Source organism: Macrotis lagotis, chromosome X (genome assembly GCF_037893015.1).
Source record: "Macrotis lagotis isolate mMagLag1 chromosome X, bilby.v1.9.chrom.fasta, whole genome shotgun sequence".
NCBI lineage: Eukaryota > Metazoa > Chordata > Mammalia > Peramelemorphia > Peramelidae > Macrotis > Macrotis lagotis.
The window spans coordinates 407,241,825-407,269,199 of NC_133666.1; the positions used below are offsets into that span (position 1 = coordinate 407,241,825).

The 27,375-nt window shown below is 33.0% G+C and overlaps 1 protein-coding gene across 10 annotated transcripts in view; it reads left to right on the forward strand.

Annotated features, from left to right (window-relative positions):
- The window catches only part of NCOA2 (nuclear receptor coactivator 2), a 361,814-nt gene that overhangs the window by 207,861 nt on the left and 126,578 nt on the right, over window positions 1-27,375 (forward strand). For all 10 annotated transcript variants that reach the window (XM_074207060.1, XM_074207059.1, XM_074207058.1 and 7 more), the window contains 2 exons: window positions 14,637-14,741; window positions 16,527-16,699. In XM_074207060.1, coding sequence (XP_074063161.1) covers window positions 14,656-14,741; window positions 16,527-16,699 — 259 coding nt within the window. In that variant the 5' untranslated portion in view covers window positions 14,637-14,655. The remainder of the gene's footprint in view (window positions 1-14,636; window positions 14,742-16,526; window positions 16,700-27,375) is intronic.

Below are 27,375 nucleotides of genomic sequence, written 5' to 3' on the forward strand. Positions count from 1 at the left end.
AATACAGATTCTCTGCCAACTGCTCTATAGATTTATATAGGTCAGTACAGGAAGTATAAGATTATTTTATATAGATTGTATAGTTACAATATATAGTTACTACAGGAATATAGAATAAGGAAAATATGAAATACTATTTGCATGAAGTCTTCATAAAGTTAGTTCATCTTTTGATGTTTTAAGAATTTGGATAGATGAAAACCAATTTTCTGGAATTGACAAATCAAGAACTTGATTGCCATAGGATATAAGCAAACCTGTCCTCATTGAAACAGAAGTGCTTGAATAGATTAGGTTGGACCAAATTATGGGAAGCTTTGAGTACCAACCTAGGATTTGGACTTTGAAAACTTGTAAGAACTTAATAGATAGTAGGTAGTTATAGGCACAATCTAAAGCTGCCTATTTTGGATTGTCTTTTCTTTATATCAACAAGAAATTGATGTTAATTAAGGACTTTAAGCTCATATAAAATTTAATTGTTCAAAGCACAAATGTATTTTTGCCCTAAGGAATAAGTACTATGCTTTGTTTTGAAATACTGACTTAAAAGAAAGCACTAAATAGAAGTAATTACATGTCTCCGTGTATGTGAACATGTGTTAGTATGCAGGTTTGCAAACTGGTTTAATATGAATGTATCATCTCTGACACATCTGGAATCATAGTTAACTTTTAAGCAATAGCTTGTCCTTTTGACTTGTTTATAAAAGGAATATAATTTACTTAACAGCTTGAGAGTCTACAAAGCTTAGGCATCCAACCTTTTAGCTCTTCTGATCCGTATGGTCCAGCCACATATAGAACTTAATATTCATTTATGATTACAAGATAATCCATGTTACCAATGAATATTACAATAATAAAATGCAATAGTGCCTCATGAATAGGCTTTGTCGATTGTGGATTGGATACACATCTGAAGCGTCATGATTTTCTTTAAAAGGTGGAAACATTTTCCTTCTGAGGTTGCTTCTCTGCACTAATTTGTTACATTAAATATATCCTCAAAAAGCCATTTTGTGAGCAGTAGTATTATAAAAAATTTGTCCTCTATTCTGCCCATGTAAACAGATCTTTGAAATAAACTTTAAATCTTGAAAGAAACTTTAAAATCTGTGTTATCTGTTAGGTAAATTGTGACACAAATATTTTCCCTTGAACCTATAGAGGTAGATGAATGATAGGAAAAAAATATGAATAAGTTGAAGGAGTGGAGGAGAATCTGTTGGCTTAAAATGTTATTTTTATAGAGACTACTAATTTTTTTTAATTTTTTAGCTCTAGGGTTGACAAACCATAGTTGCAAGAAGGCCCACAACCTAAGAATGGAATTTACTTTTTAAAATGCAGCAGATGTCAGTACTATGCCAATTCTGGTTTTCAGTGAAGCAATCTGATTAACCTCATGCTTTCCTAAAGTGTAATTAGAAAAAGTGGACAAACGTAATATAACTATGGGCAATAGAAAATAAATAGTGAAGTTTAGCTGCAAATATTCTAGAATTTTGCACAGATATATAGTCATATTTTCTATTTTAGGGAATATTTATTTCTAATTTCATTGCCAATACCAACCTGAGAAAATTAACTGGATAGATGTTCACATCAAAAGCCGTCACAGAAATATCTAGTGCAACTTCTTTATTTTATAGAGTAAATGCAACGTAAAATAGAAAAGAATATTGAAAATGAAGCCTCTAGCTTGCTTTTCTTCTCATTATATCTAATAAATTCAACGTGTTATTTTCAAAACTGTCCTCATGGGACATTTTATGCAATAAGAATATTTTAAAGAAAAGCAATTTTGAATGTCTTCAGAATTTTGACCAGTGAAATGGCAATCCAGTGTTCCTGAGGACTTATGATAGAAATTGCCTATCTGCTGATAGAAAGTTCATATATAGTAGGTAGACTTAGCATTCAGAATAAGACTTTGGCCATTGTTAAAGTGTAGTGATTTGTTTTGCTTAATGATGCCTATTTTGTATAATGTTTCCTCCTCTTTTTTAGTCCCTTCTACCATCCCTCCTTTCTTTCTCTCTTTAATTTGGTGATAGGTGAAAAGGAGAGAGAGAGAGAGCTTGGGTTTAGGTAGCCAGAAAGAATTATTACTGAAGCATTTTTTATATTTGTCAGATAGAAAGCCAAAAATAATCATGACAAGCAGGACAACTTTGAAAGTTAAAAGTTGAGTGTATTTTGTATTCAAAAAGAAAAGAAATCTATATGGTATAGAGATAAATCTGCAGTACCATTTACCATCTTCTCTTTCTTTTCATATATATACGCATATACATGTATGTGTGTGTATGTATGTAAATGTCCATTTGGTTTTTAAATTAGAATAAAAATAAATAAAACTTCTCTCTCCCCACCCCAATCTGTAGTTGCTATTTATCTTTGTTCTTTTCTATGTATTCTTTAGTATTTCTTTACAGGCTTAACTTAAAAAAATTTTTGTTTTGTTAACCCAGATCTTACCTCGCTTTCCTCTCTTCCCTCAAGTTGTAAGAAAAATATAATACTTGTATCAATTATGATTGGCAAACCAAAGACCTCCCTAAATTGACCATGTCTTAAATTGTTTGTCTTTTCTATAATTCAGGTTTATCACTTTGTAGTCAGGTGGATAATTTATTTCATTAATGGTTGGCCCTTTTTAATTTATGGTCAGTTATTGCTTTGATAGAATTCTTAAGTCTTTAAAAACTATTTCCTGTTTCACTACATTATTGTTATTATAAATGTTAGATTGTGAGCTCCTTGAGGGGAGGGAATGTCTCTTGCCTCTTTTTGTAGCACTGGTGCTAGCACAATGTCTTGTACTTAGTAGATACACAGTAAATGCTTATTAACTTACTAATTTTTATTCTCCTGGTTTTGTTCACTCAATTCTGCCTCAGTTCATATAGATCTTTTTAGGTGCTTGACAGATATGTATCTGTGTGTATATATATATATATATATATATAGAGAGAGAGAGAGAGAGAGAGAGAGAGAGAGAGAGAGAGAGAGAGAGTTTAATGTTATTAATTGAATTATTTTCTCCTTTTGTTTCATTTAGTTTCCATTGTTTATGTTCTGTTACTTTCAGAGTTTGACTTTTCCCTAGCTCCTATGTACTTTTAATATCTAAATATAAAATTTTCAAGGTCATCATTGGCCAAAAAAATCAAAAATTAGTCTTTTAAAGGCAACTCACAAAGTATGATATAGACAGTTCTCACTTTGCATAAATTCACATTATACAAATCTAATAGACTGACAGCCCTGGCCAGCGGTGCTCCGAATGAGACTGAAGGTTTGCAGAAGGCTCTACTTCTATTGATGAAGTTTGTCCTTTGTTCTCAAAGACCATGGTATGAGGGATGTGATGCCATGGCAAGCACATGAATTGGATTTGAGTGAAGGGGTTCTGTGCTAAGTCACCAGCCTCACTTTTTCTTCCAGAGCCATCTGGGTCCAGTGGTCAGATATGAATCAGAATGACTAGAGATGACTCTGGGTGCAAGGCAACCTGAATTAATTGACTTGCCCAAGATCACATACCTAGTAAGAGTCAAGTGTCTGAGGCTGGAGTCAAATTCCTGTCTTACTGACTCCAAGGTCAGTACTCTGTCCACTGTGCCACCAAGCTGCCCCTAAGTAGCTGCCTACTTCTGTTAATCAGGAACTTGCTGGCTTTGGATAGTGGGACAAAGAGGTAAACATCTAACTTTCTTAAGAAATTCAGAAGAACAGTCTAGATATTTTGTCTTTGCTCTTACTGGAGAATAGACATATGAAGTATTTAAACAATTTCTCATTCTTAAAACACAGTGCTTAAGTTTTTGACCCAATGCATATATTTTTTCTCAAACGAAAGTTTGTAGAAATTCAAGAAGTTATTGAGAAGAGCTACTAACAGAAGAATTGACCAAAAAACATACCACAAAACAAATAGAAAGAAACCAAACAAACAAACCCAAAAAAAACCCAACCATATTATCCTGGTTTTATTTCAGGAAGGACTAGATGTCTTTGGGGTGAGAGAACACCTCTGATATATAAGATAGTGTCTATTATTTGGTCACCAGTTTTAGTTTTACAGTCATTTTAAAGATGCTATCTTCATTCTTTAACTGAATTTTGTTAGGCTTATTATAAATATGACATTTTGATGTTTTAATTTTGTTTGGTTATTTGTTTTGTTGCCTTATTGCTTTCTAAAGTTTTATTTTTTCTTACTTCCTTCTTTTGAATTTGTTAGCTGTTATTGTAAACCATGAGTATAGACCACATTTTTGTATTTTTTAGAGTAGAAAATGATCAAAATTTCCTTCAATCATGTTGAAAATTCAGCTTTATTTTGTTTTCCTAAGAAGTCTTGTCAGAATTTCCCTCCAAATAGGTATTTGACTTTTTAGAAACATCATATATATAGTCTTTTACATTTTAAAACTCTGATCAATTGTAACTTGTAATGTTTGAAAGTAGACTAGAGGAGGTAAAAGCTGAAAATAACTGCTTTTTTGTTTATAATGAATGAGAATTGAAGCTTCAATTCAATTGAAGCTTCTTTTCCAGCTTTATTCTTTTACAACTACCCCGCATCTGGTAGAAACTAGTTTGCTCTCAGTGATTATAATTACTAGCAAATACTACCCAGTGTTTTGCATATCTCATTTTTCTCTCTTTTTTGATATTTGATTTTGAATAGTTGTAGAACTGAGATTTGAAAATCTCAAAGAATTTTTACAGTCACTTGTTAATAACAGACTATATAATTCTTTTAATTGTATAGGATTGTTATAAAGCAGAACACATGTTTTATGTTTTACCTTTGTTCAAAATCTTAGTTTATACCTCATTGCTAATATGTCTCCCTTTTTAAGTATACATAAATATATAATAAATTATAATAATAAATTAATAATAAAAATAAATTACTTTTGTATTGCACTGAACCCTTATCTAAATTTATTTTAAGTATGATATGTGTTATTGTTTGTTATATATAGTATGCTCTATATTAATCATGAGCAAGTATATTTTGACCTATGTTTCTCCCTAGTCTCATTTGCAAAGAATATTAGAAAAAAATTTATTTCTCCCACATTTTCTCCAGTCAAGGGTTCTGCTAGTTATTTATTTATATATCAATCATTTGCCCAACCAAAGCCAGAGTGATGTACTTCAGGCAATTCCAAAGTTGAATGTCGAATGTTTCATTGAAGTAACTGAACTCCCCCCCCCCGAAAATAAGTAGGAAGTTAAGTTTTAATAATATTTATTAAATAGATCATTACTGATGCCTTTACTTCTTCATGTCTGATTTATTAAGGTGTCATGGACAATATACAGTATATTCTAATGAATGGATATGTCTTGTATACTTTATAAGAGTTGACCTTAATCCCCATATTTCCATATTTCTCATTTCCATATATTCTGGTGTGTACCCAGTTAGGTAGATTTATATGTTATGGAAATAACTAATCCTGGGGCGACTAGGTGGTGCAGTGGATAGAGCACCGACCCTGGAGTCAGGAGTACCTGAGTTCAAATCCAGCCTCAGACACTTAATAAGCTGTGTGACCTTGGGCAAGCCACTTAACCCCGTTTGCCTTGCAAAAGAAAAAAGAAAAAGAAAAGAAATAACTAATCCTCAGAAAATGAAAAAGTATCTTGCAAAGAAACTGTTGATTAAAGAAAATACTAAAATTTTCTTGTGAATACAGGAATAAGAAAATTATACATTTCTTAGTTCTAGTAGGAGCTTTTCAATAGCTATTATTATTCTAGGATTTACTAGGGGACAAAAACAATGACAAAATAATTTTTAAAATTATAAATTAATAAGAGATTTTTAGTTAAGACTTTATAGCCAATTGATCAAAATAAACCTTTATTAAGCATACATCATGCTCTATGCACGTAGTCCACACTGGATACAAAAGCCAAAAAATATGCCCTTAAGGAGCTTATAGTTTTATGAATTGTTGTATAGTCATTGATATTAATTATGAATATTGCCTTAAATATATATATTGTGCCTTTGTACATCAAATTATTAACTAATTATGGAGTGAAGTCTTCAATATTACTAAAACTTTTAAAAATCTAAAGCCTTTGTTGATAAAAAGCAATGAATGTCACCTATAAAAATTTATCTGCATACTTAGAAAATGTCTAATATTTAAAAATATTAAAGTTTCAGTGGTTTCTTAATCCATTTGTTTAAAATTACTTCAAATTAGTTTCCAAGGATAACTAATTGGTATCAGGATAGATTAAAATTTACTGGTTGAATTTCTTCTTAAACATGTGTAAAATTGGTGGATAGTATTGAAGAAATGAGTGTCATATTTTAACAAGTATAGCTGGTGATTCTTTTATTTCTATTCTTTCATATTTAATAAAGTATCCTTTCACTTACTGTAGTCATTAAAACCAAATATCAAAACAAGTTTATCTTAGAAAGCAAATGGACAGAACCTTGCCTTTGGCTTTCCAAAAGTGTTAAAGTGAGATTTTAAAAAGAAGTGGAGCATTTAATCATCTTATTCTCGATGAAATGTTAAGAGAAATTTTTTGAGCAAAAGTTTTTATACCATTTAAATGAAGTAAAATTGTTTTTAAAATATTTTTATTTTCATCTTTAAAAATGCTTTTTTGATACATGTTTTATAATGATCAGTATATATTAGGTCTAGCTGATTAAATGTGAAATGAATTAGTAGTACTAACTGATATTTCAAATATTGAGATAGGCTCAATTTTTACTGTTGAGCTATTTGATCAGAAAAGTTTGAAAATCACTGATCTAAGAATACTACCATCCCTTAAAGTGCCTTAGTGAAGTCTGTCAGGAAAAACTTTGCATAAAAGTCAGACGTCTGAATACACAATCTTTACTCCTTTCTCCTGGCCAGGGGTGGAAGAAAGTAAGAATGAGAATGAGCTAATACTTACTCCCCTAGCATTAGCATAATAGCTTCCTTCTCCTTCCTGGACACCTTTGCTGAGCCCCCCCAACTGCCACTGCTTAGGGATGAGTGCTGAGGGCTAGGAACAAGGTTAGCACTTGTTTAGTCATATGCATCTCTGTTTAGGAAGCATCTCATTATGTTTGGGACACACAATCAAACAGTTACTTGTCAATTAGTCAGCTTTAAATGTTATCTTAAAACATGAATTTTGCAAATAACTTCACCATTTTCATCTTTAAAAAAATATGTGTGGGGCGGCTAGGTGGCACAGTGTATAGAGCACTGGCCTTGGAGTCAGGAGTACCTGGGTTCAAATCCAACCTCAGACACTTAATAATTACCTAGCCGTGTGGCCTTGGGGAAGCCACTTAACCCCATTGCCTTCAAATATCTAAAAAAAAAAAGATATATATGTGTTATGTCTGATTATTTAAAGTATACTAGGAAAAATGGTATTTATAAAAGTTCTTTACATGTGAAATGATTGTGGGGATGCATGTAATAACCAGGAGAAAAATAGCAATCAAATATGCTTGTGAATCTGCAATTGTACATTTCCAAGATATATATGTTTTAGGTATCATTATATTACAATAATTAAAAAAAAACAGGTTGGTACTTATCAGTGTTGAGTAGGTGCAAATTAAATACAAACAATCTGTTCAGTAAGATTGCTTTACTTAGATAATAAAGACGTTGCCTTCTTTCTTATATATCATTTATCCCTTTCAGGAATTGTCAGTGATTCCAGTCACAGAAAGATAATTATCATGATGGTGCATTTTTAGAAGTGACTTAATGATTAAAACCTAATCTATTTTCTTAGATTTTGGAGAATGTGTCAGACTCCCATCATTTTAATGTGGTCATATTTGAGAAGTTTTCTGTAAGGATGATTCCTTATCTTAAATTTGGATCCACTGGAGTGGGAAGGAGGGGATTTATAACATTCCAATTTTTTTTGCCATTGAGTAAGATCAGTGCTTGGATCCTTGCAGTCAGAGCAGAAAGTGAGCATCTTGGATTTGGATAGTAGTACTAAGCCACACTGTAGCCTTGACAGTAAGTTTGTTGACTTGAATAAATAAAGCAAATGAAATTTTTCATTTCCTATTTTTCTCAAGACTTAGATTGATCTCTAAAATTGGACTACTATAGTATACAACATGGCTTTTAGAGATATGGTTTCCTCCAAATTGTCTGCTTTTTTTGTTTACAACTATTTTGTTTTCTGGAATGCTCCCTTTATCATCCTCCTTCTTGGTCCAGACTTTGTATCAGTCAATCATTATTATTATGTGCCAAGTGATCTACTAGGTATAAGGACAAAAAAGTCAGAAATGAAATAACCCCAACCTCTTTCACTTTACTGAGACAATGTGTTATGCAGATAAGAATCCATAAAATGTTTAATACCTTAAAGAAACATGATGCAGAAAATAAAAGGCACTTGCATAAAAGACCATTGCAGCTTTTCGATCAGAAAGGATGTGGCTCAAGAATTAAGATTGGGAGAGGATGGAGGGATCCTCGAAACAACAGTAGCAAAAGGGATCCCTTTTCAAGGCATTAGAGATAGTCTGCACCAAGGGTACGAGATGGGAATGGGTTGTCCTGTTGAAGAGCATCAGGAGACAATCTTGTCTGGAGCCTCGTAACATAGAACCAGGTTGTGAAGAACTTGTCAGTTCAAAATGAAGACTTCATATTTGATTTTAGAGTTCAAAGACTGTAGTAACTTCTTAACCTGAAGAGTTGATATTTAGCTTTAGAATTCATAGAAAGTCAGAACCAGACCAGGACATGACCACCACAACTGCCCCATTATCCACTACATTACCTGCCTGATTAGTACGTTACATACCCTTCACAATGAGCTTTTCTACTTCTTAACTCAGCATTTTGGTTAATAAATAGCAACTGAAAATTTTTTTGGTTTATGAAGAATTTTACATTTTAACTCATTTATCTTTGTAATGCAAGCAGACAAAAAAAGTCATAGAAAACAATGGATTTGTTCAAGGTTATACTTGTAGTAAAGGTAGAGTCAGGATTTGAATCTAGGTCTCCTTACTCCCCCATGTGTTACATTTTTCATTAGACTATGATGATGTAGACTAGCAAATCCAATGTGAACCTCAAATATCAGCTTTATATATTATTATCATTAACCTGAGTGATTTCACAATTCTGTCTACATCACTTATGTCCTGTCTCAACTAGATTTTTATCACCTTCAGTTCCAAAAACCTAAGGAAACATAAGGTTACTTTCTGCTGTCCTTGTCCTTTCATATATTGCTTATTTCTTCATTTAATTATCATCACTCTGAAGATGACATCCAGATCTATACCCCATAGTCTTTTCTCCTTATGCATTTTGTATTATAAACTACCTTTTAAAGGAAATACCCTATAGCCATTTTTAACTTGGATGTAGCCAGCACACAAATTCTCAAGTATATCACAACCCCCCTTCCCCCAGTTTCAGTTATTCGCACCTTAGCATTTCAATCTTCACAAAATTTCTAGCATATATATTTGTACTTATCACATAGAACCATCACCCTAAATCAGGCCCTTCATCATATCTTAACTGGTATTCAGATCTTTTTCATTAAAAACTAAAATACTTGAAGACAGTAGTCATTCTCTCTTCCCCCATTATTTCCAAAGTCATCTTTCTAGGCTAAGTATATCTGCTTTCTTTGGAAGTCTGTTATCCTGTGGTCCTCCTTCAGATAGCATGTTTTCTAGACTCACCATTATACTATTTGCCTTCTTAAATAATTTTGAAGTTTCTTAAGGTCCTTTATATGCAGAGCTTAAATAATACCCTGAAAATATGCTCTGACAAGGACAGGTGGCATAGTGGATAGATCACTGGCCTTGGAGTCAGGAGGACAGGAGTCTAGTTCTGGCCTCAGACATTTGAATTCTTATTGTTTGACTTTGGGCAAGTCACATATCCCTGATTGCATCCAATGTCATCTCCAGTTGTCCTGATTCACATCTGGCCACTGGACCCAGATGGTTCTGGAGGAGAAAGTGAGGCTGGTGATTTAGTACAGCCCCCCCCCCCCAATCCAATTCATGTGCTTGTCATAACATCACCTCCCTTTATTTGAAAATGATGGACAAACATTTTGAACATTTTTTCATCATCATTATTATTACTGGACTTTGTAGTAACCTCCTAATTGATCCTCCACAGCCGCTAAAATGATTTTCCTACAGTGCAAGTTAGGTTGTATCATTATATTAGATACAGAAGCTAGTAACCTCTACTAGCTTCCTATTACTTCTGTATCTAATATAAAACACTCCTCTTTTTGGCATTTAGAGTTCTTCAATTGGGGAAAATACCATCCACATCCAGAGAAGGAGTTGGGGAGTTTAATTGCAGACCAAAGTTTACTGTCTTCAATTTTTAAAAGATGTCTTATGTCTTATGTCTTTTTTTTCCTAAATTTTTTCTTTCATCTGGATTTGATTCTTCTCTCACAGCATGATTAATAGGACCCATATTAGATTGCCTTCTGTCAGGGGGGAGGGAAGAGAGGAAGAAAAATGTTAAAACTCAAAAACTTGCAAAAAAGTGATTGTTGAAAACAAAAAAAAGTTCATCATGCCACCTTATCCTTGCTTTCCAGTTCCTGTCATGCTTCCTATAATCTAATCATACTGACCCAGTTGCTAGGATGTTGCTCCAGCCTTTGTACCTGCTGTCCCCATGTTTGAAATATTCCTTTTCTGAACCTCTGGAATCCATGGATGTCTTCAAAACTTACCTCAAATGCCTTCTACAGGAGACCTTTTCTAGTAGTCAGAGCTGCTAATGTCTTCCCTTTTATACTCTATGTGTCTTAGAAACATACATGTCTATGTCACAATGCCTGTGAAAATGTAAATTCCTTGAGGTCCAGGTCTATTTTTGCCTTTTCTTTGTATCCCCAGCATTTTACAATAGCATAAGCCCTTTTAAAAATGCTTCTTTAGGGGTGGCTAGGCGGTGCAGTGGATAGAGCACCGACCCTGGAGTCAGGAGGACCTGAATTCAAATCTAGCCTCAGACTCTTAATAATTACCTAGTTGTATGGCCTTGGGCAAGCCACTTAACCCCATTGCCTTGCAAAAAAAACACCTATAAAAAATGCTTCTTTGCTTGATTGAATTCTGTTCTCTTAACCAGAGAGACTGACACTGTCAGATAAGAACTTGGACTTGGTGACAGTGTTACCCAATACTTCCAGCACATCACTTCCCTATCACAACTGTGTTATTCCCATTGGCTTCTTGAATTTAACATACAATTGTTTTCACTTTATTTAAATGATAATGTTTATTGATATGCTTAAACATAGCCTTTTATAAAAAAATGTTATGGGGGGGGCAGTTGAGGCAGCAGGAATATTTGGACATCTAGAACATGCCAAATGAAGCAATATGCCTTTATATTCATTAAGGCAAATGACAACTGATGTACACATAAGGATATTTTGAAACTTTATTTGTATTGTGGGAAAATGTCATCTTTTAAAAGTGTAAAATTTATAAAAAAAATTATAACAAAATTAGCAAAAATAAAGAGCTTCTCATATGTTTCTTTAATAATTAGTACTTATATAGCATTTTAAGGTTTGCAAAGAGGTTTGCAAATATCTCATTTTATCCTAACAACAACCAGTGAGTTTTATATTTAAAGGGTATAATTATTATCCCCACTTTAGCAATAGGGAAGCCAAAAAAGAAAGAGATTAAATGCTTTGCCCAGGGTCACACAGCTAAAGTGTCTGAGGCAAGATTTGAATTGGGATTTCTTGACTCCAAACACTGAACTTCATATCCAACATCTTTTCTGGTATTTTGTAGGTGCTAAATTTTTACAGGCTACAGTGCTAATGTTGTGCAGTTTCCATTAATTTGTCACACAACCATCACTCAAGTATATTGTCTTTATGGGCAACTTTTCTGTACTTTATGGTGTCAGACCTTATCATGAATAATAAACTATAATAAACTGTATCTCTTCTATTAGCACATATATATGTCTCAACTATTTGTTCAAGGCTTCTTTGATATTATATCATTTATTGAGCTCTTATGAATGTCATCCATGGATTCCTTCCACTTTTGGATCTTAGCCATTTAATTGTCTCTCATGAGAAATAAGCCATTTTTTGATTCATTAGACAAGTCCAGTGCCCATATCTGTTGTCAGATTTTACATTTATTTTGTGAACTGAAGTTTCTAACTAAAATATTTCTATAAAATTTTAAATTGTCTATCTTGTGTTCTGAGAATATCTTACTCATCTTCTTTCTCTCCTTTGGCAAAAAAAATCTTGCTACAAGAGGTTTGTTCCTTTTTTTTTTTTACCATGGTTGAGTTAGAGTGAGAGAAAATGCATATATGTCAATTGAAAAAATTAAATTAAAATTTAAAATAATTTTCAAATTTTTCATTTAAAAAACCTTATTTTGTAGGTATAATTTGTACCAAAATGATTCCAGGAACCAGTGAGTCTCTTAAAATATTAACCCTAAGATTTCACAAAATATTTGCAATTTGTTTGTTCTGCCTTCACCCACTGGTTCTATTTGATATACAGATTCAAGTTGAAATCATCTAGTTCCAATTCTTCCTTGGCACACAAATTGAGAATTTTACAGTTCAAGTTCAAATAACATTTTCATATTGTTGAAGAAAGTTTCCAAGCAATGAAGTAGCTATTTTAATGTACTTTTAATTGGAACCATATAGCTTGATTATCCATGTATATCAAGTGAGTAATAATGGCATTTGGTTATACCTTCCACTTTGACTTGAAGATCATCAAATTCTTCTCAGGAGTGATATTGATAATGGATTGGATGCTACGTAGAACTTAATGAGTTCAAGCTGTCTCCTTGGAAAATGCTAAACTCCTTGTAATTTTTCTCTTAACTTACTGTGTTTATGCCACATTTTAGTTATATAATAGATTTCACTATGGACATCAAATTCTCTAGTGTCCTCACTGTACTTCTACTTATTTTATATATAGGAAATATCATGTTGAGTTATAAGTATAAAATTGATTTATAAATGTTAGTGTTCTTGGGTATTTTGTATAGTAATTGTTGAATTGATGAGTTGTATCTTACAGCACTTGTACTTTTAGTGGAACACTTTTTATAGCCTTGCCAAAATATTATAAGCATGTGTGGGGTTATTTTGTGGAGGAGCAATACAAATTTGGGGTGGTTACTGTTACTATCATCTTTTGATAAAAATGTAATAGATTTGACTTTAGATAGCATTGTTGTAACAAAATAAGCTAATATTTGTTTAGTGTATTTCTGTATTCAGAACATTTTCACATTTTATTTTCTAATTTGTTTCAACAATCTGTAAGGTTGTCAGGAAAAATTATCCATGTTTCATGGATATAGATAATATGACTGATTGAAATTTAAATGACTCAACTCCTATTATTCAAATAGTGTCAGAGAATTAATACCCAAGCCTCATGATTCTTACTCTTAGGTACTGTACTGTTTTTTTACATTTTAAGATTCTGTTAGTCTGAGATGGTAGCCTCTTTTTTTAATATTCTTTTTGATAGTAGGTGCTGAATAGATCTTTGGATTTTTGTTGTTTAATTGTTTTCAATTGTTTTCATCTATTACCCCCATTTAGAGTTTTATTGGACAACATTGTGATGTAGTTTGCCATTTCTTTTTTTAGCTCATTTTACAGATAAGGCAACAGAGGCAGACAGGATTAAGGTTAGGATCACACAGCTAGTAAGTGTTTGAGGCCAGATTTGAACTCAGGAAAAAGGGGCTTCCTGATTCTAATCTCAATATCCCTTATGCCACCTAGCTTGGCCAAATATTTAGATACTAATAATACTAATAATTAAAATAAATATCAAACTGCTGAGGAAAGTATTTCCTTATCTTTTCTGGTTTGAAATTACATCACATTGGGACATAATTTATTTTCCCAAGGAAAAAGAAATAAATCCACCTCTAGAGTTTGGGTTTGTTAGATTGATTTGAGATTGGTGAAAAAACACCACAGAAAGGTGGATATGATATATGTCGTATGACAGGAAACTGCCTTTGAATGCAAGGAGGGGATGGAGGGAATATGACAAACTACCATTGACAGTACTACTAAGAGGAAAAGAGAGACTAGAGAAAAATCCTAACTACTGAAGTAGATGAAAACTGTTATAAATTTGTTTGGGAGAAGAAACAAAGGAAAAGTGTTTAGTATATGTTGGACTAAAAGTATTTGCATTCCTGTATAAACTAGGTCTGTCTCCTGCAGAGATCAACCTTTATATTAATTGAACAGAACAGAGACTGGGAGGAGTCCATTTACAGCATTCTGTGAATTTCCACATAGTGTCAGAGTTAGTCCCACAACTAGGACGATTGTGCTGACAATGTTAAGTGGGAAGATGTAGTTACATATGTTGCTGGAATGTAGCTTGCTTAATTCTTTTGCTTATTTCTTAACTATTTCTCTGCCCATTAACTTATTCTTTTGATGTGAGCCCCGAGTGTCATTTGGAGATATGTGGGCTTAGTCAACTTATTGATTTATCTCTGATATACAAATCAAGAACACAATATATTATCCTTACCTGCTATTCTTCTTTTATTGTAGTTGCTGATATGTGTTCAAGATGAGTGGGATGGGAGAAAATACCTCTGACCCATCTAGGGCAGAGACAAGAAAGCGCAAGGAATGTCCTGATCAGCTTGGACCCAGGTTTGATTCATTCCAAGGAAAAATTTATATTATGAGAAAGTCACATTCTTTGATGATTTTGCTTCAGTTATAAATGTACTATTTAGTTTTGCTTATTAATAATCCTTTAAGCATCATATAATAAGTTTTATATTCTGGATATGCAAAAAGTTGCAAGTATTTTTATAAAATCAGGTGAGCTGAGTTTTATTTCTTCTGAATATTTCTGTCCAGTAACTCTTATAACTATTTGTACTATTAGTCCTTGGTTTTTACATTTTTCTTTTGGAATAACAGAATGTCAAGAGGTTTATATCATGCAATAAAAGGAGTTATACCATTAACTTTAATGTTGTAATTAGATACACACACACACACACACACACACACATGCATAATTTGATTTTGAATAAAAAAGTTAGAAAGTGCATAGTTCATTTACTTGGGAGTACAATAAAAAGAAAAAATAGGTAACTTTTCAGTGAATGTTACTTACATTATAAAATTAGTCCCAAATTATATGAAATTAAAGGATAGGAAAAACGTGAGAGTTATTAAGGGATTTAGATAAAAGAGATTAGAATAGAGAATGTGATAAAATTTCTACTAGCCCTAGTCTTCACTTCATGGAAAATGTGTCCTCTCTTTAGGTAGTGTTTGATTAATTTGTCTATTCCATTTTAGCCCTAGACTTTAATTCTAATCTGATGCCTTCTCACTTCCTAGTTGTCCAAAATTTCCTAATTGTTCAATCATGTCTAATACAGAAAGGGCCTAGAAAGAGAGGCAATGTGTTACAGTGAAAAAAAAAAAACTACAAGTCTAAAAATCTCAGTTTTTGGACCTACTTTGGGTGTGTTAATTTTGGGGGGCTCAGGTTTTTATTTTTAGTTGATACTTGGTCTCAATATTTTTGCCAGTTTTCATATGATACCACAAAAATAAGCTTAATAAAGTAGTAGAGGCTTGATTATTTCAATGCTTTAAATGATCAAATTTAGAAGGTCCTATGTACATAAAATTGTTTTTATTATAATCTCAAACTTCATAAACAAAAATGTATTTTGATTTGCTTGCTATTTAAGGATTGATAGTTCCATTGTGCTTTTTTTTTTTTTTTTTTTTTTTGGCAAGGCAAAAGAGACTTGCCCAAAGTCACACAGCTAGGTAATTATTAAGTGTCTGAGACTGGATTTGAAATCAGGTGCTCCTGACTCCAGAGGCCAGTGCTCTATCTACTTTGCCATGTAGCTGCCCTCCATTGTGCTTTAGAAATAAATATTATTTAATAAAGCAATTACTAAGAGAAAATTTTGAGTTTTCCATCTCACCCAGTAGACATGAGAAATTTCAACTATCTAAAAGATTGGTTATGCTTTTGTTTGTAACATTTTGTGTATCATTTGACTTGAACAGTTACCAACCATTCAGGTTCAGTTTCACTTTTATTTTTAGCTATGCTTACTGTCCTGTGGTTTTCATTCACATGTCCCAAAAGTCTTTATGATTATTTAGCACTCCAAGATAGTGTGTAAATTATTCATTTTCTTTTTACTTATTTGACATTAAGACATTTTCTTTTTGTTATATTAGCTTAGCACTTTTCCCCTTCTCTCCTCCTACACAATAAATTTTTCCACTAGAGTTCAAATTTTAATTTTATTTCAGTTTATGTATTGTATGCATATTCACATATGTATAAGCATACATATATATGCATATAACTTGTAATATAACATCTTTAACTTCTGTTGTATAAAGTAGCTAGTGTGATATATTTGATGTCAATGTTCATTTTCATTTTAGCCCTAAAAGAAGCACAGAGAAACGCAACCGTGAGCAGGAAAATAAATATATTGAAGAGCTTGCCGAGCTGATTTTTGCAAACTTCAATGATATTGACAATTTTAACTTTAAACCTGACAAATGTGCAATTTTAAAAGAAACTGTGAAGCAAATTCGTCAGATTAAAGAACAAGGTAAGAGCTTTTGTTGATTATTTTGGAGAGTATTATCTGTTTGATCTGAGTCGAACAGATCCTCCTCTGTCCTTTTTTTATGTTTAAATTATTGGTGAAGTAATATTGTCATGGTACAGGATGTAAGTATCATTTGTGGAATTTTGTAGATTATTCTATACAAAATTCAGTCATTCTCCTAGGTTTGGATACAAGTGACTTCTGTAATTTATTGGGGAGAAGCCAGTTTGTTGGAAGCTAGAATTGTAAAACATGAAGTAGCTCATGTTTCAACTAGTTAGCACATTTGATTTGTCTTTGAGCCTCAACTGTCTATGTCACTTAGGTTAGAACTTCATGTGCTGGATGACAGTAGATTTGAAAAACCCTAATCTCTAGTCAGAATTCTTTTGTGAAGTTTAGACACAGTACATGACAACTTTCTTCCTTTTTTTTTTGTCTGAGCCGTTTTCTGTCTCTTTTCCTTTGATATTTTTGTCTATAGAAAAAAATAAAGAAATGATATTTTTAAAGATACTTTTGGCTTTGTTTTGCCAAAAAGATTTCATTGGACAGGCATGAACAGTGTCTCAGTGCTTGGGGCTCATACATGCTCATGAAGTATATGTGTACTGTTTTACTTCAGGGCTAGAAAGTTTATTATCTTATAATCTGTTTTTGAAGGTATCCTCTTAAATTTCATACTCTTTCATCTAAAACCTTTCATATAATATTTCAGGAGTAAATCCTTTAGAAAAGATATTATTCCCTTTTGCATATTAATTATATTAGCCTGAAACCCTTACTCTGACCCTACAACCCCCAAATTTCTCTCTTGTTCTATCATCACAGAATTTTCCATTTGTAGATATATGCTTTTCTTCTAGATTCTGGTTAAAGCAAGTGTCCAAGCATAGGAAAAAGAAATCTAAAGCTAGCATGAAACTGAGAGACTGTCCATTTCCCAACTCTCTTGTTTTGTGTAAGAGGGGTCCACAAAATGTTAAGTGACTTACCCAAAGCCATAATTCAGATAGGGACAGAACTTAATCTAGAAATAAGGGCCCTGACTGTTTGCTTTATCACTGGAAATAAATAAATACACACACATAGTCACTTAAGTACTGAAGACTGCAGATTATAATATCAGTCTTCCCTTAAATTAATAGCTTTTCATTTCCTGATTTCTTTATCAAAAGTGTTCAGTAGTCTAGTGCTTTTTCTGCCTCTTCTTATGGGCTCCCTCTCCTCCCATAGATTTTAAAATGCCTGTGTTCCACTCTAAACTCATACATTCCCTGAATGTCTTGTTTTTGTTTTTGCAAGGCAATAGGATTAAGTGACTTGCCCAAGGTCACACAGCTGGGCAGTTATTAAGCTTCTGAGGTCGGATTTGAATGTAGGTCCTCCTGACTCCAGGGCCAATGCTCTATCCACTGTGCCACCTAGCTGTCCCCCTGAATGTCTTTTAAAAGCCTCAGTTTCCCTGCATGGAATTGTTAGAGAGTAGGGATTAGCACATGACTAATGTAGATTTAATCAATTGAATTTTATTATACTTTGAAGATGAAAAGGACTAGGAGACTATATTTTGGTTATAATGACAGATTCATTAAGGTGAAGAAACTATTCTTTGCTTAGATTTCTTCTAATATATATATATATATATATATAATTATATGAAACCTTACATTTTAAAACAACCATAAGTATTTTCCACAGCCATGTACCTACAAGAAAGTTATGCAGAACATTGTCAATTCTCTTCAGAATAAAAGATATGTTATGATCTGTCATGCTGGGATTTTGCTATAACTTCACTATGTTTTTAAACAACAAAAAAAAATGTTGCACACTGTAACCACCCAAGAAGCTGTAACAGTAAATAGCCTATCATTTCTTATTGTTCTAATAATACTCCTGCTGATTTTAGAAGTAATTTATACTTGAAGATATAAATAAATCTGAAATACATTGAAAAAGTTGAAAGTCACAAATTAAATTCATTTTCAAGTTATTTTTAGACCTTTATCCTTTTTTTAATAGAATTATTGAATTAGAAGGGTGGCCAATTAAATAGATCCAAAGGTCTTCAGTCACTGGAGTCTTAACAAATTTTCAAGTGAATATTTTGATATCTTCTGAGAAGGAATTTATCTTTTAAAAAGATGAAGGTCGAGGCGGCTAGGTGGCATAGTGGATAAAGCACTGGCCTTGGAGTCAGGAGTACCTGGGTTCAAATCCGGGCTCAGATATTTAATAATTACCTAGCTGTGTGGCCTTGGGCAAGCCACTTAACCCCGTTTGCCTTGCAAAAAAAACCACCTAAAACAAAAGATGAAGGTCAAATTTTCATTATTGCTGAATTCCAGTGACATTAATATATAAACAGCACCCTTAAGTAGAAATGCCCACTTGATTTTACCCATTATACAAAAATAATTCACATATATTCTTTAAAATGTTCTTATTTTCTTTATAGTTACACTATGAAGTATAATTATTATCTATTTTTTTTTTACTTATGAGGAACCCCAGGAATAACTATATTAGGAATTTTCCAGGGGTCACATAGTAAGAACAGGAAAATCAAAACTCAGTTCTTCTGTTTCCTAGACCATCATTTTTTTTAGTAGCAGATGGCCACAGAGGTCAAGAAGAACTACATCAATCACTCCTCCTATCTTTTTCTTTCTTTTGGTTTCCTCATTGGGGTATTTATTATTTGATGTCTTTATTTTGTACTGCTAAAATGAAAATCATATAGCAGCTATGCTGAACTAGGCATGTATATATCATCTTCTTTCTGTAGTATAAAACCTGAATTATGTATAGGGAGGTAAAATCAAGTGGGCATTCCTGTTGTGGTGCTGCTCACTATGCTAATGTCACTGGTATTCAGCAATAATGAAAATCTCCACGAAGTTATAATAGGGTATGGTGGTTTATAATAGCTTCTAGTGAAAAATAAAATTGAATTGGGAAAGAATTAAACTTTTTTAGGAAAGGGTAAAGAAAGTGATGGATTTCTATCATCTCCATCACTTCTTTATATTAAGTAGTGTTTCTTTTGTTTCAGAAGTTAAAAACTATTCCCTCATTTACCATCACATTTATTTATTTGAACAGCAAAATGTATGCATTAACTTAGAGAGCATTGACTGTATATTTGAAATGCTATGAAGGAAAAAAATGTAGTTTGCCTAGTAAAATAAAGCTACTAGTAATTTATTTTAGAGAATTGTTCTCTTTTGGGTCAAGCTAGGGAAGTAGAATCCCTGGTTTCTCTACATGACCTAAATGGATTATTTTCTTTTATGGTTTTGCTTCTAGTAAATTTTGATGTGTGGTTGTGTGGCAGAATTCCGGTTTGATTATATGGTACACAATTTCTTTGACTTTTTAAAAAGTTGAATCAAAACTGTTATTAGATATTTATTTTGTGACTATTTTTCCTACAATAATGTAGTTTCAAAAGAATCAAAATCAGTTCAACAACATTAGTGAATGTTCCAAATGGTAATTGACTATACTAATGCTTGGGCCATGTATATGAGTTTTATTTTAATCTCTGTATACCCATTGTCTTGCAAAGTTAATAAATATTTGTTATTTGCTTGATTGTGTGTGTGGGGGGGGAAGTGTGTATGAGTATGTGTAGTTTTCTCCAGGCAATAATAGTTTCAGCCATTTTTCTGCCCAGGCTCCCTACTAATATTTTGGCCTGCTCATGCAGTGTGAAATGGTTTTGTTCCATGAAGTAGCAAAATATCAGACTGGCTGTCAGTGAAGAATAGTTTCCATTTTCTTGAAACTTAATGCTTAGATAGTACTATCACCATCATTGTTGAATATTTTAAATACTAATTTTTAGACATATAGTTTTGTACTTGAAACTATTTTTACACATGTTTGTCTTATTCAGATAACTGGAATAACAGTTTTCAATTTTTTCTGTACCATTACTGTTAAAGAATAATTAATTTTTTAAGTTATGTGGAAAGGTATCCATAAATGATAAAATAGATGTTACTAGTTCTTCTATAATGATTATTACATCTAAAACCCCAAATTTAAAAGTAGTTTTTTTTTAATTTTTAAACCAGTCACTATAAAGGACCCAAAATTTAGAACTACCCAAAAATTTAAAATTGCATAATCATTGCAAATATCACTGTCTTAACTAAACCACTTGAGAAAATGTAGTGCTCTAGAAAAGTTCATTTTTATTAAGTGAACAGTAATTGTTACAATAATTACTCTGTTTTTAGGATCATAAGATTATATATTTACAGTTAAAATCATTTAGTCCATTTTATGAATAAAAAAATCTGATGCTCCAAGAAACTGCATGACTTGCTCAATATCACATAGATTCAACATTTATTATGTACTTACTATGTACCACATAGTGGGAGATACGCCAAATGAGGTATAATAATCTCAGCTCTGTTAGAGAATTCCAGATATAGGAATCATCCTATTACAGAGCAGAATTGGAAGATGAGCTATTGAACATCAAAGAACATCAAAGTCCTTTTTTTCTATATTGCAGAGCATGTGAAGAAAGGAATAATGTCTATTAAACCTGGCCTGGTAACCTGGAACCAGATTTTTAAAAGTCTACAGAGTATATAATTTGTTTTTAATTGGAGAAGCAATATAAGAGGCATTGGAAATTTTTTTAGCCAGAGCATGTGATGATTAGACTTATACTCTAGTATTATCAATTTGGCATCTATGTGGAGAATTTATTGTCCCCAAGAAGTCCATAAAAGGCCCACCTTTAATAAAGTCTCTCAACACCTCTTGCAACAGCTTCCTAATTAGTCTCCCTGCTTCAAGTTTCTCACCACTTCACTCCATCTCTAAATATTGCTGCCAAAGTAATTTTCCTTAAGGCTAACTGACCATGTGATTCCACTACTTGACCAGCATTCAGGGCTTCTGCTTCCCTTAAGGATAAAAGAGACAGTTCTCTGTTTAGTTCTGGATAATCAAGATCTAAACTAGTTTTCCAGCCTCATTGGATTATTCCTACTCTAATACTGTGATCCAGCCCAACTGGTCTTTTCTTATGTTCCATCTTTGTGCTTTTGTATTAACTGCTGACCTTCTCCCCAGCATCTCTCCCCAATATTTCCTGTTTCTGGAAGAATCCTTTAATCCTTTAAGATGCTGGTCATGCTTGTGAGGGTGGCTTCCATCACCTTTCATTGGTAGATTTGCTTTTTACTGGCAGTCTCAATTCAAAGTCAAAGGAAAGTGAGAGAAAAAACATGAAATAAAAATGGAATTTTGAGAGAAAAAAAGGATATTAGTCATACACTATTTTTTACATTTCCTTATTCTCCCCCCCAATTCCAGTGCTCACTTAAGCTTCCCAGTTACTTTATATATATGTTTTTAATTTTACAAGTGCTTTATATATTTTTCTCTGACCTTATCTCTGTCGTGGGAATGTAAACTCTTTGGAAATAAAGATGCTTTCATTCTTTGAGCTTGGTCCCCCAATGCCCAGTTCAGTACCTGACATAGAAAGTGCATAGTAAGCACTTAGTACTTATTGATTAAAAAAATCTTCATTAGCACCTGCCATATGCCAGGCAGCATAATGGATGCTGTGGTCCCCTTCCTTTATAGAACTCATACCGTATATGCAAATAGAGAACTTTGAAACAATTTGAAGAGATGGCACTAATAGCAGGTGTCAGAGAAGAGTCTTATGATTTCTCAAACTAGAGATGATAGGTGCTTTGCACTTGGATGATGGTTTTGTTAGTGGAAAAAATGTATGGAAGTAGGCATTGTAAGGTTCACCAAGTACCTATTAAGCATTTAAAATTGAATGATTGATTCCATTCAATTTAGATCAATGTATACCATGGAAACAATATAAAGACTAACAGATTGCCTTCTGTGGTGACTGTGGGGGAGGGAAGTGAGATTAGGGGAAAGATTGTAAAATTCAAAATAAATCAATAATTTTAAAAAATAAAATTGGATGATTGAGAGACTTCTCAAATTCAATATGTTCAAAAGAGAACTCATCATCTTCCTACAAACCCCCATGTAATATTCCTGTTTCTGTTGAGAACACCACATTCTTTCAATCTCTAGGTTCAAAAGGCACTTATTATTCTACTTGACCCCATAGTCAGTTGCCAAATCCTTCCATTTCTCACTCCACCCTATCTCTCACATTTAACTCATCATTATTGACCTTCATTAATCTCTTACCTTGTTTTTTCCCTACTACATTCTGCCATCTACACAGCTGCCAGAGATCTTCCTTAAATACACATCTAACCATTTCACTTGACTACTTGGTCAACTTGATTAGCTTACTGTTACCCTAGGATCAAATATAAAATCTCCTTTCAGTTTTAAAGCTCTTAAAAATCTTAGTCCCAATCAAATTTTTTCAATCATGTCATATATATATATATATATATATATATATATATATGTATGTATGTATGTATGTATTACACACGCACACACATTATTCCTTGTTCTCCATGCTCTTCTAGGAAGACTGACTTTACTGCATTTCCCATTTTACACTTCAGTGACTTTATATTGTCTGTCCTCCATATCTGGTCTCTTTTTCTTCTCACTCACCTTTGCTTTTCAGAATCATCTTCTTTCTTCAAGTCTTTGTTAATATATAACCTTGTACTGTTCTTTGTTTTTGTCTTGGTGTCTTACAGATTATAATTTCTTAATATTTGTTGAATTGGGGGGAAGGGGATCAGGTAAAGAAGTAGATCACATTTCAGCTGCTCGTGGTACTCTTTGCTTTCTTCCATCATATGTAATATCTTCCTGCTCAGTAATCATCTTCTGCATGAAATCTTAACTGCTTGCTTCTAAGAACTATGCCTTTCCTCTCTAACTACCTTATTTTTATATCCCATGTATTGACCTTGCATATAGTTCTTCTGAACATCCTTAATGGATTATAATTCACCACTGAACACAGTTTTATTTATGTCTTCTCTTACAAGTATTTGGCTCAGTTTATATTACAGGGTAGGTGCTTAATAAGCATTTATTGATTAATTAATTGATTATAAACTGACCTCTCATCAAAACACAGCATGAGAAATATAGTGCTTATTTTCCTGCCCTGGGTTGTGTATTAATAGTGGTGCTCAGGGGCGGCTAGGTGGCACAGTGTATAAAGCACCAGCCCTGGAGTCAGGAGTACCTGGGGTCAAATCCGGTCTCAGACACTTAATAATGACCTAGCTGTGTGGCCTTGGGCAAGCCACTTAACCCCATTTGCCTCGCAAAAAAAAGAAAGAAAAAAGAAAAAAGAATAGTGGTGCTCAGTACTATTAGACAACAGAAGATGGAGATGTGGACAGTGGATTCATGGCCAATCACTTAATCAAAAACACATCTTTTCCCATGCTAGATTTTACCTATTGAAAATCACTGGAGGAGTGAAGCTAAAACTCTTATATATCAATCCAAGTGTAAAGAAGAAGTCCTGACATAAGTTTATCATATTTTTAGGCATTAAAGTTCTTAGTGAAAGATTCTACCAAAATCAAAAGACTTTATGTCTATTTAACCATTCATTGTAGTGCTGACCTTTTCTTTTGGTCATTAAGAATATAATATCATATTAACACAGTTTTATATTGTATATTATATATTGAGTTGGTTGGAAAAATTGAAGAACACATTTAGAATAGAATTTTTGTCTTTATAGGAACTTATAAGTCAGTGACAAGGATTGGGGTTTTTTTTGTTTTGTGTTTTAATTAGAACTTTGATTTCAGGGTGGCTAGGTGGTGTAGTGAATAAAGCATCAGCCTTGGAGTCAGGAGTACCTGGATTCAAATCCGGTCTCAGACACTTAATAATTACCTAGCAGTGTGGCCTTGGGCAAGCCACTTAACCCCATTTGCCTTGCAAAAAAACAAAAAAAAAACCCTTTGATTTCATCTGGGTATCAAGTTCCTGAAGAAAAATTCTCTCTGCTGGTACACGTCAGTGCCTTCTCTGTAGCTTTTAGTCTTAGAAAGTTTCCAGGGATGCTGAGGAGTTGATGATTTCACCCAATATCACAAACTGCCTAGTTTTAGAGCAAAGATTTGAACACAAGTATAACTGTCAAGTGAGCTTTACATTCATTATACCACACTGGATGGTTATATTAATTTGATTGGAAAAATGAAATTGGCAGCCTTTTATCTGAAGGGGAGAATGCTCGCTCTCTCAGTCATCTAATACCTGTATATTTTATATGTGAAATCATTCTTCTAATAATGAGTTCATAGGCTTCACCAGGGCTACCAAAGGTAATGGGAGGTGGGGATTCAGGGGTTAGGACACACAAAAATGGTTGAGAATCTTTACCATTGAGTCAGAATAAAAGAAATAAAATCACATCATTGATACCAACTATGTGTCACCCTGGTGAATTACCAAATCTCTGTCACCCAAAGTTTTTCTTCTTTTCAAATGAGAAATTTGAACTAGTTGTTCTCCAATTTTCCTTTACATACTAGCATTTAACAATCTTGTTCTTGGTTATATTCTGTTAAGTTGCTTAATTTTTTTCAATTAACAAGTATTTATTTTTTATCTATAATATGTTCTAAATCACTAATAATTAGTGAATTAGAGCTGTGAATGAATACAATCATTCTGGAAAGCAATTTGGATATAAAAGGTTACTTAATAGTACATGCACTTTCACTCAGTTATATCCCTATAGCTCAAAGAGATCAAAGAAAAAACAAATTCTTGAAAGTACAGAAATATTTATAGCAGTTATTTTATGGTATTAAAAAATGTAAAACTAGGATGACTGAAAAATTGTGTTGTGTGAATGCAATGCAATGGAATATTATATTGCTGTTCTTTAAAAAAAAAGGGAAAAGATGATTTCTAAGAGACAAGGACAGGCATATGAAATGGTGCAGAGTGAAGGAAGGAGAATGGAGAACAATTTATCCTGTGCCATTAGTATTATAAAATGAACAATTTTGAAAGACTTTAAAACTGATAAATTATCAACCATGATTTCACAGGACTGCCCACTTCATGACAGAGTGGATGGTCTGATATGCTGAATAAGAATGAATTTTTGGAAATGACTAATGTGAAAGTGAATATTGCTTGCCTGTGCTTATATTAAATTTCTTAGTGACATAGAGATGATATATGTTGAAAAGGAGGAAGGTCCCCTACTTGGCAGTATTCTTTTTTACTTCAATTCCATGATTTTTTAAATGTTTGAATTCTTGAATATCTTTTTTAATAGCAAACTCTCCACTTTGTTAAGTAGTCAGTGGTGTTCACAATAGGAATCAATAATCAAAATATTATATTCTCCAGTCCTGAATCTTTGTATCTTTGACAGTGGCATATCAAATGCAGGTCTTCTGAGGTCTCAAAAGTTGCTGGGAAACATCTTTCAAACTACACATGAAATTCAAATCTATCTTATTCTTGTCATTACCTAATACTAGAGATACCTGAGTATAGAAGGTTGTTTAGGAAATTTAAATACTTATGAAGGTACTAAATAGCAAAAATCTATAGAGAAATCTATAGAGATTACATGAAATCTGCTTTCTATTACCATACAGTGTATATATGTATTCAACATTTATGAATTTTCTTTGCCATAAGAAGGAAAGAATATAATTCTTCTCATATCTGGTGTAAAATACAGTCGAAAGTATCTGGATATCTTCTGAAATGGAAGAGCATTGGTCTTTTGTCTCTGTCTAGCATCACCATAATAATCAATGAAAAATATTTATTAATTCAGGTTAGTTTTTTTTTTTTTAGGTTTTTTAAGGCAAATAGGGTTAAGTGGCTTGCCCAAGGCCACACAGGTAATTATTAAGTGTCTGAGACCAGATTTGAACCTATGTACTCCTGACTCCAAGCCCAGTACTTTATCCACTACACTACCTAGCCTCCCCCAGGTTAGTTTTTTTTTTTAAAAAAAAAACCTACTTTGGGGGCAACTAGATGGCACAGTGGATAGAGCACTGGCTCTGGAGTCAGGAGGACCTGAGTTCAAATGTCGTCTCAGACATTTAATAATTGCCTGTCTGACTTTGGACAGCTTGGACTTTGGACACTTAATCCCATTGCCTAAAATGAATAAAAAAAAATTTTTAAAAACCAGCCTACTATATGCAAGGCGTATTATATTATGGTGTCAGGAGTCATTCCCTCCTTTATAGTATTTATACTCAAGTGAGTGTAGCATAATAAAAAGAAAGGTGTGTCTGTCATAAGGGAGTTACTGTCAAATGTCACAGTGATTGAGAATAGGAAGAAATAGCATCTTCTTGATGGAGCCAGATATGGCATCATCAAAGAGGTATTTTGGGGGCTAGAATGATTAGACTAACATGGACTGTTGAAATAGCAGCTAGGGACAACTAGGTGGCACAATGGATAGAGCACTGGCCCTGGAGTTAGGAGGACCTGGGTTCAAACCCAACTCAGACATTTCATAATTACCTAGCTGTGTGACCTTGGGCAAGTCACTTAACCTCATTGTCTTAAATAAAATCAAAATAAATTTAAAAATAGAAATAGCATGATGGGTGATAAACTTGGGAATGATAAAATGTTGACTTTAAACTTAATTTTTATTTTTTTAGGTTTTTGCAAGGCAAATAGGGTTAAGTGACTTGCCCAAGGCCACACAGCTA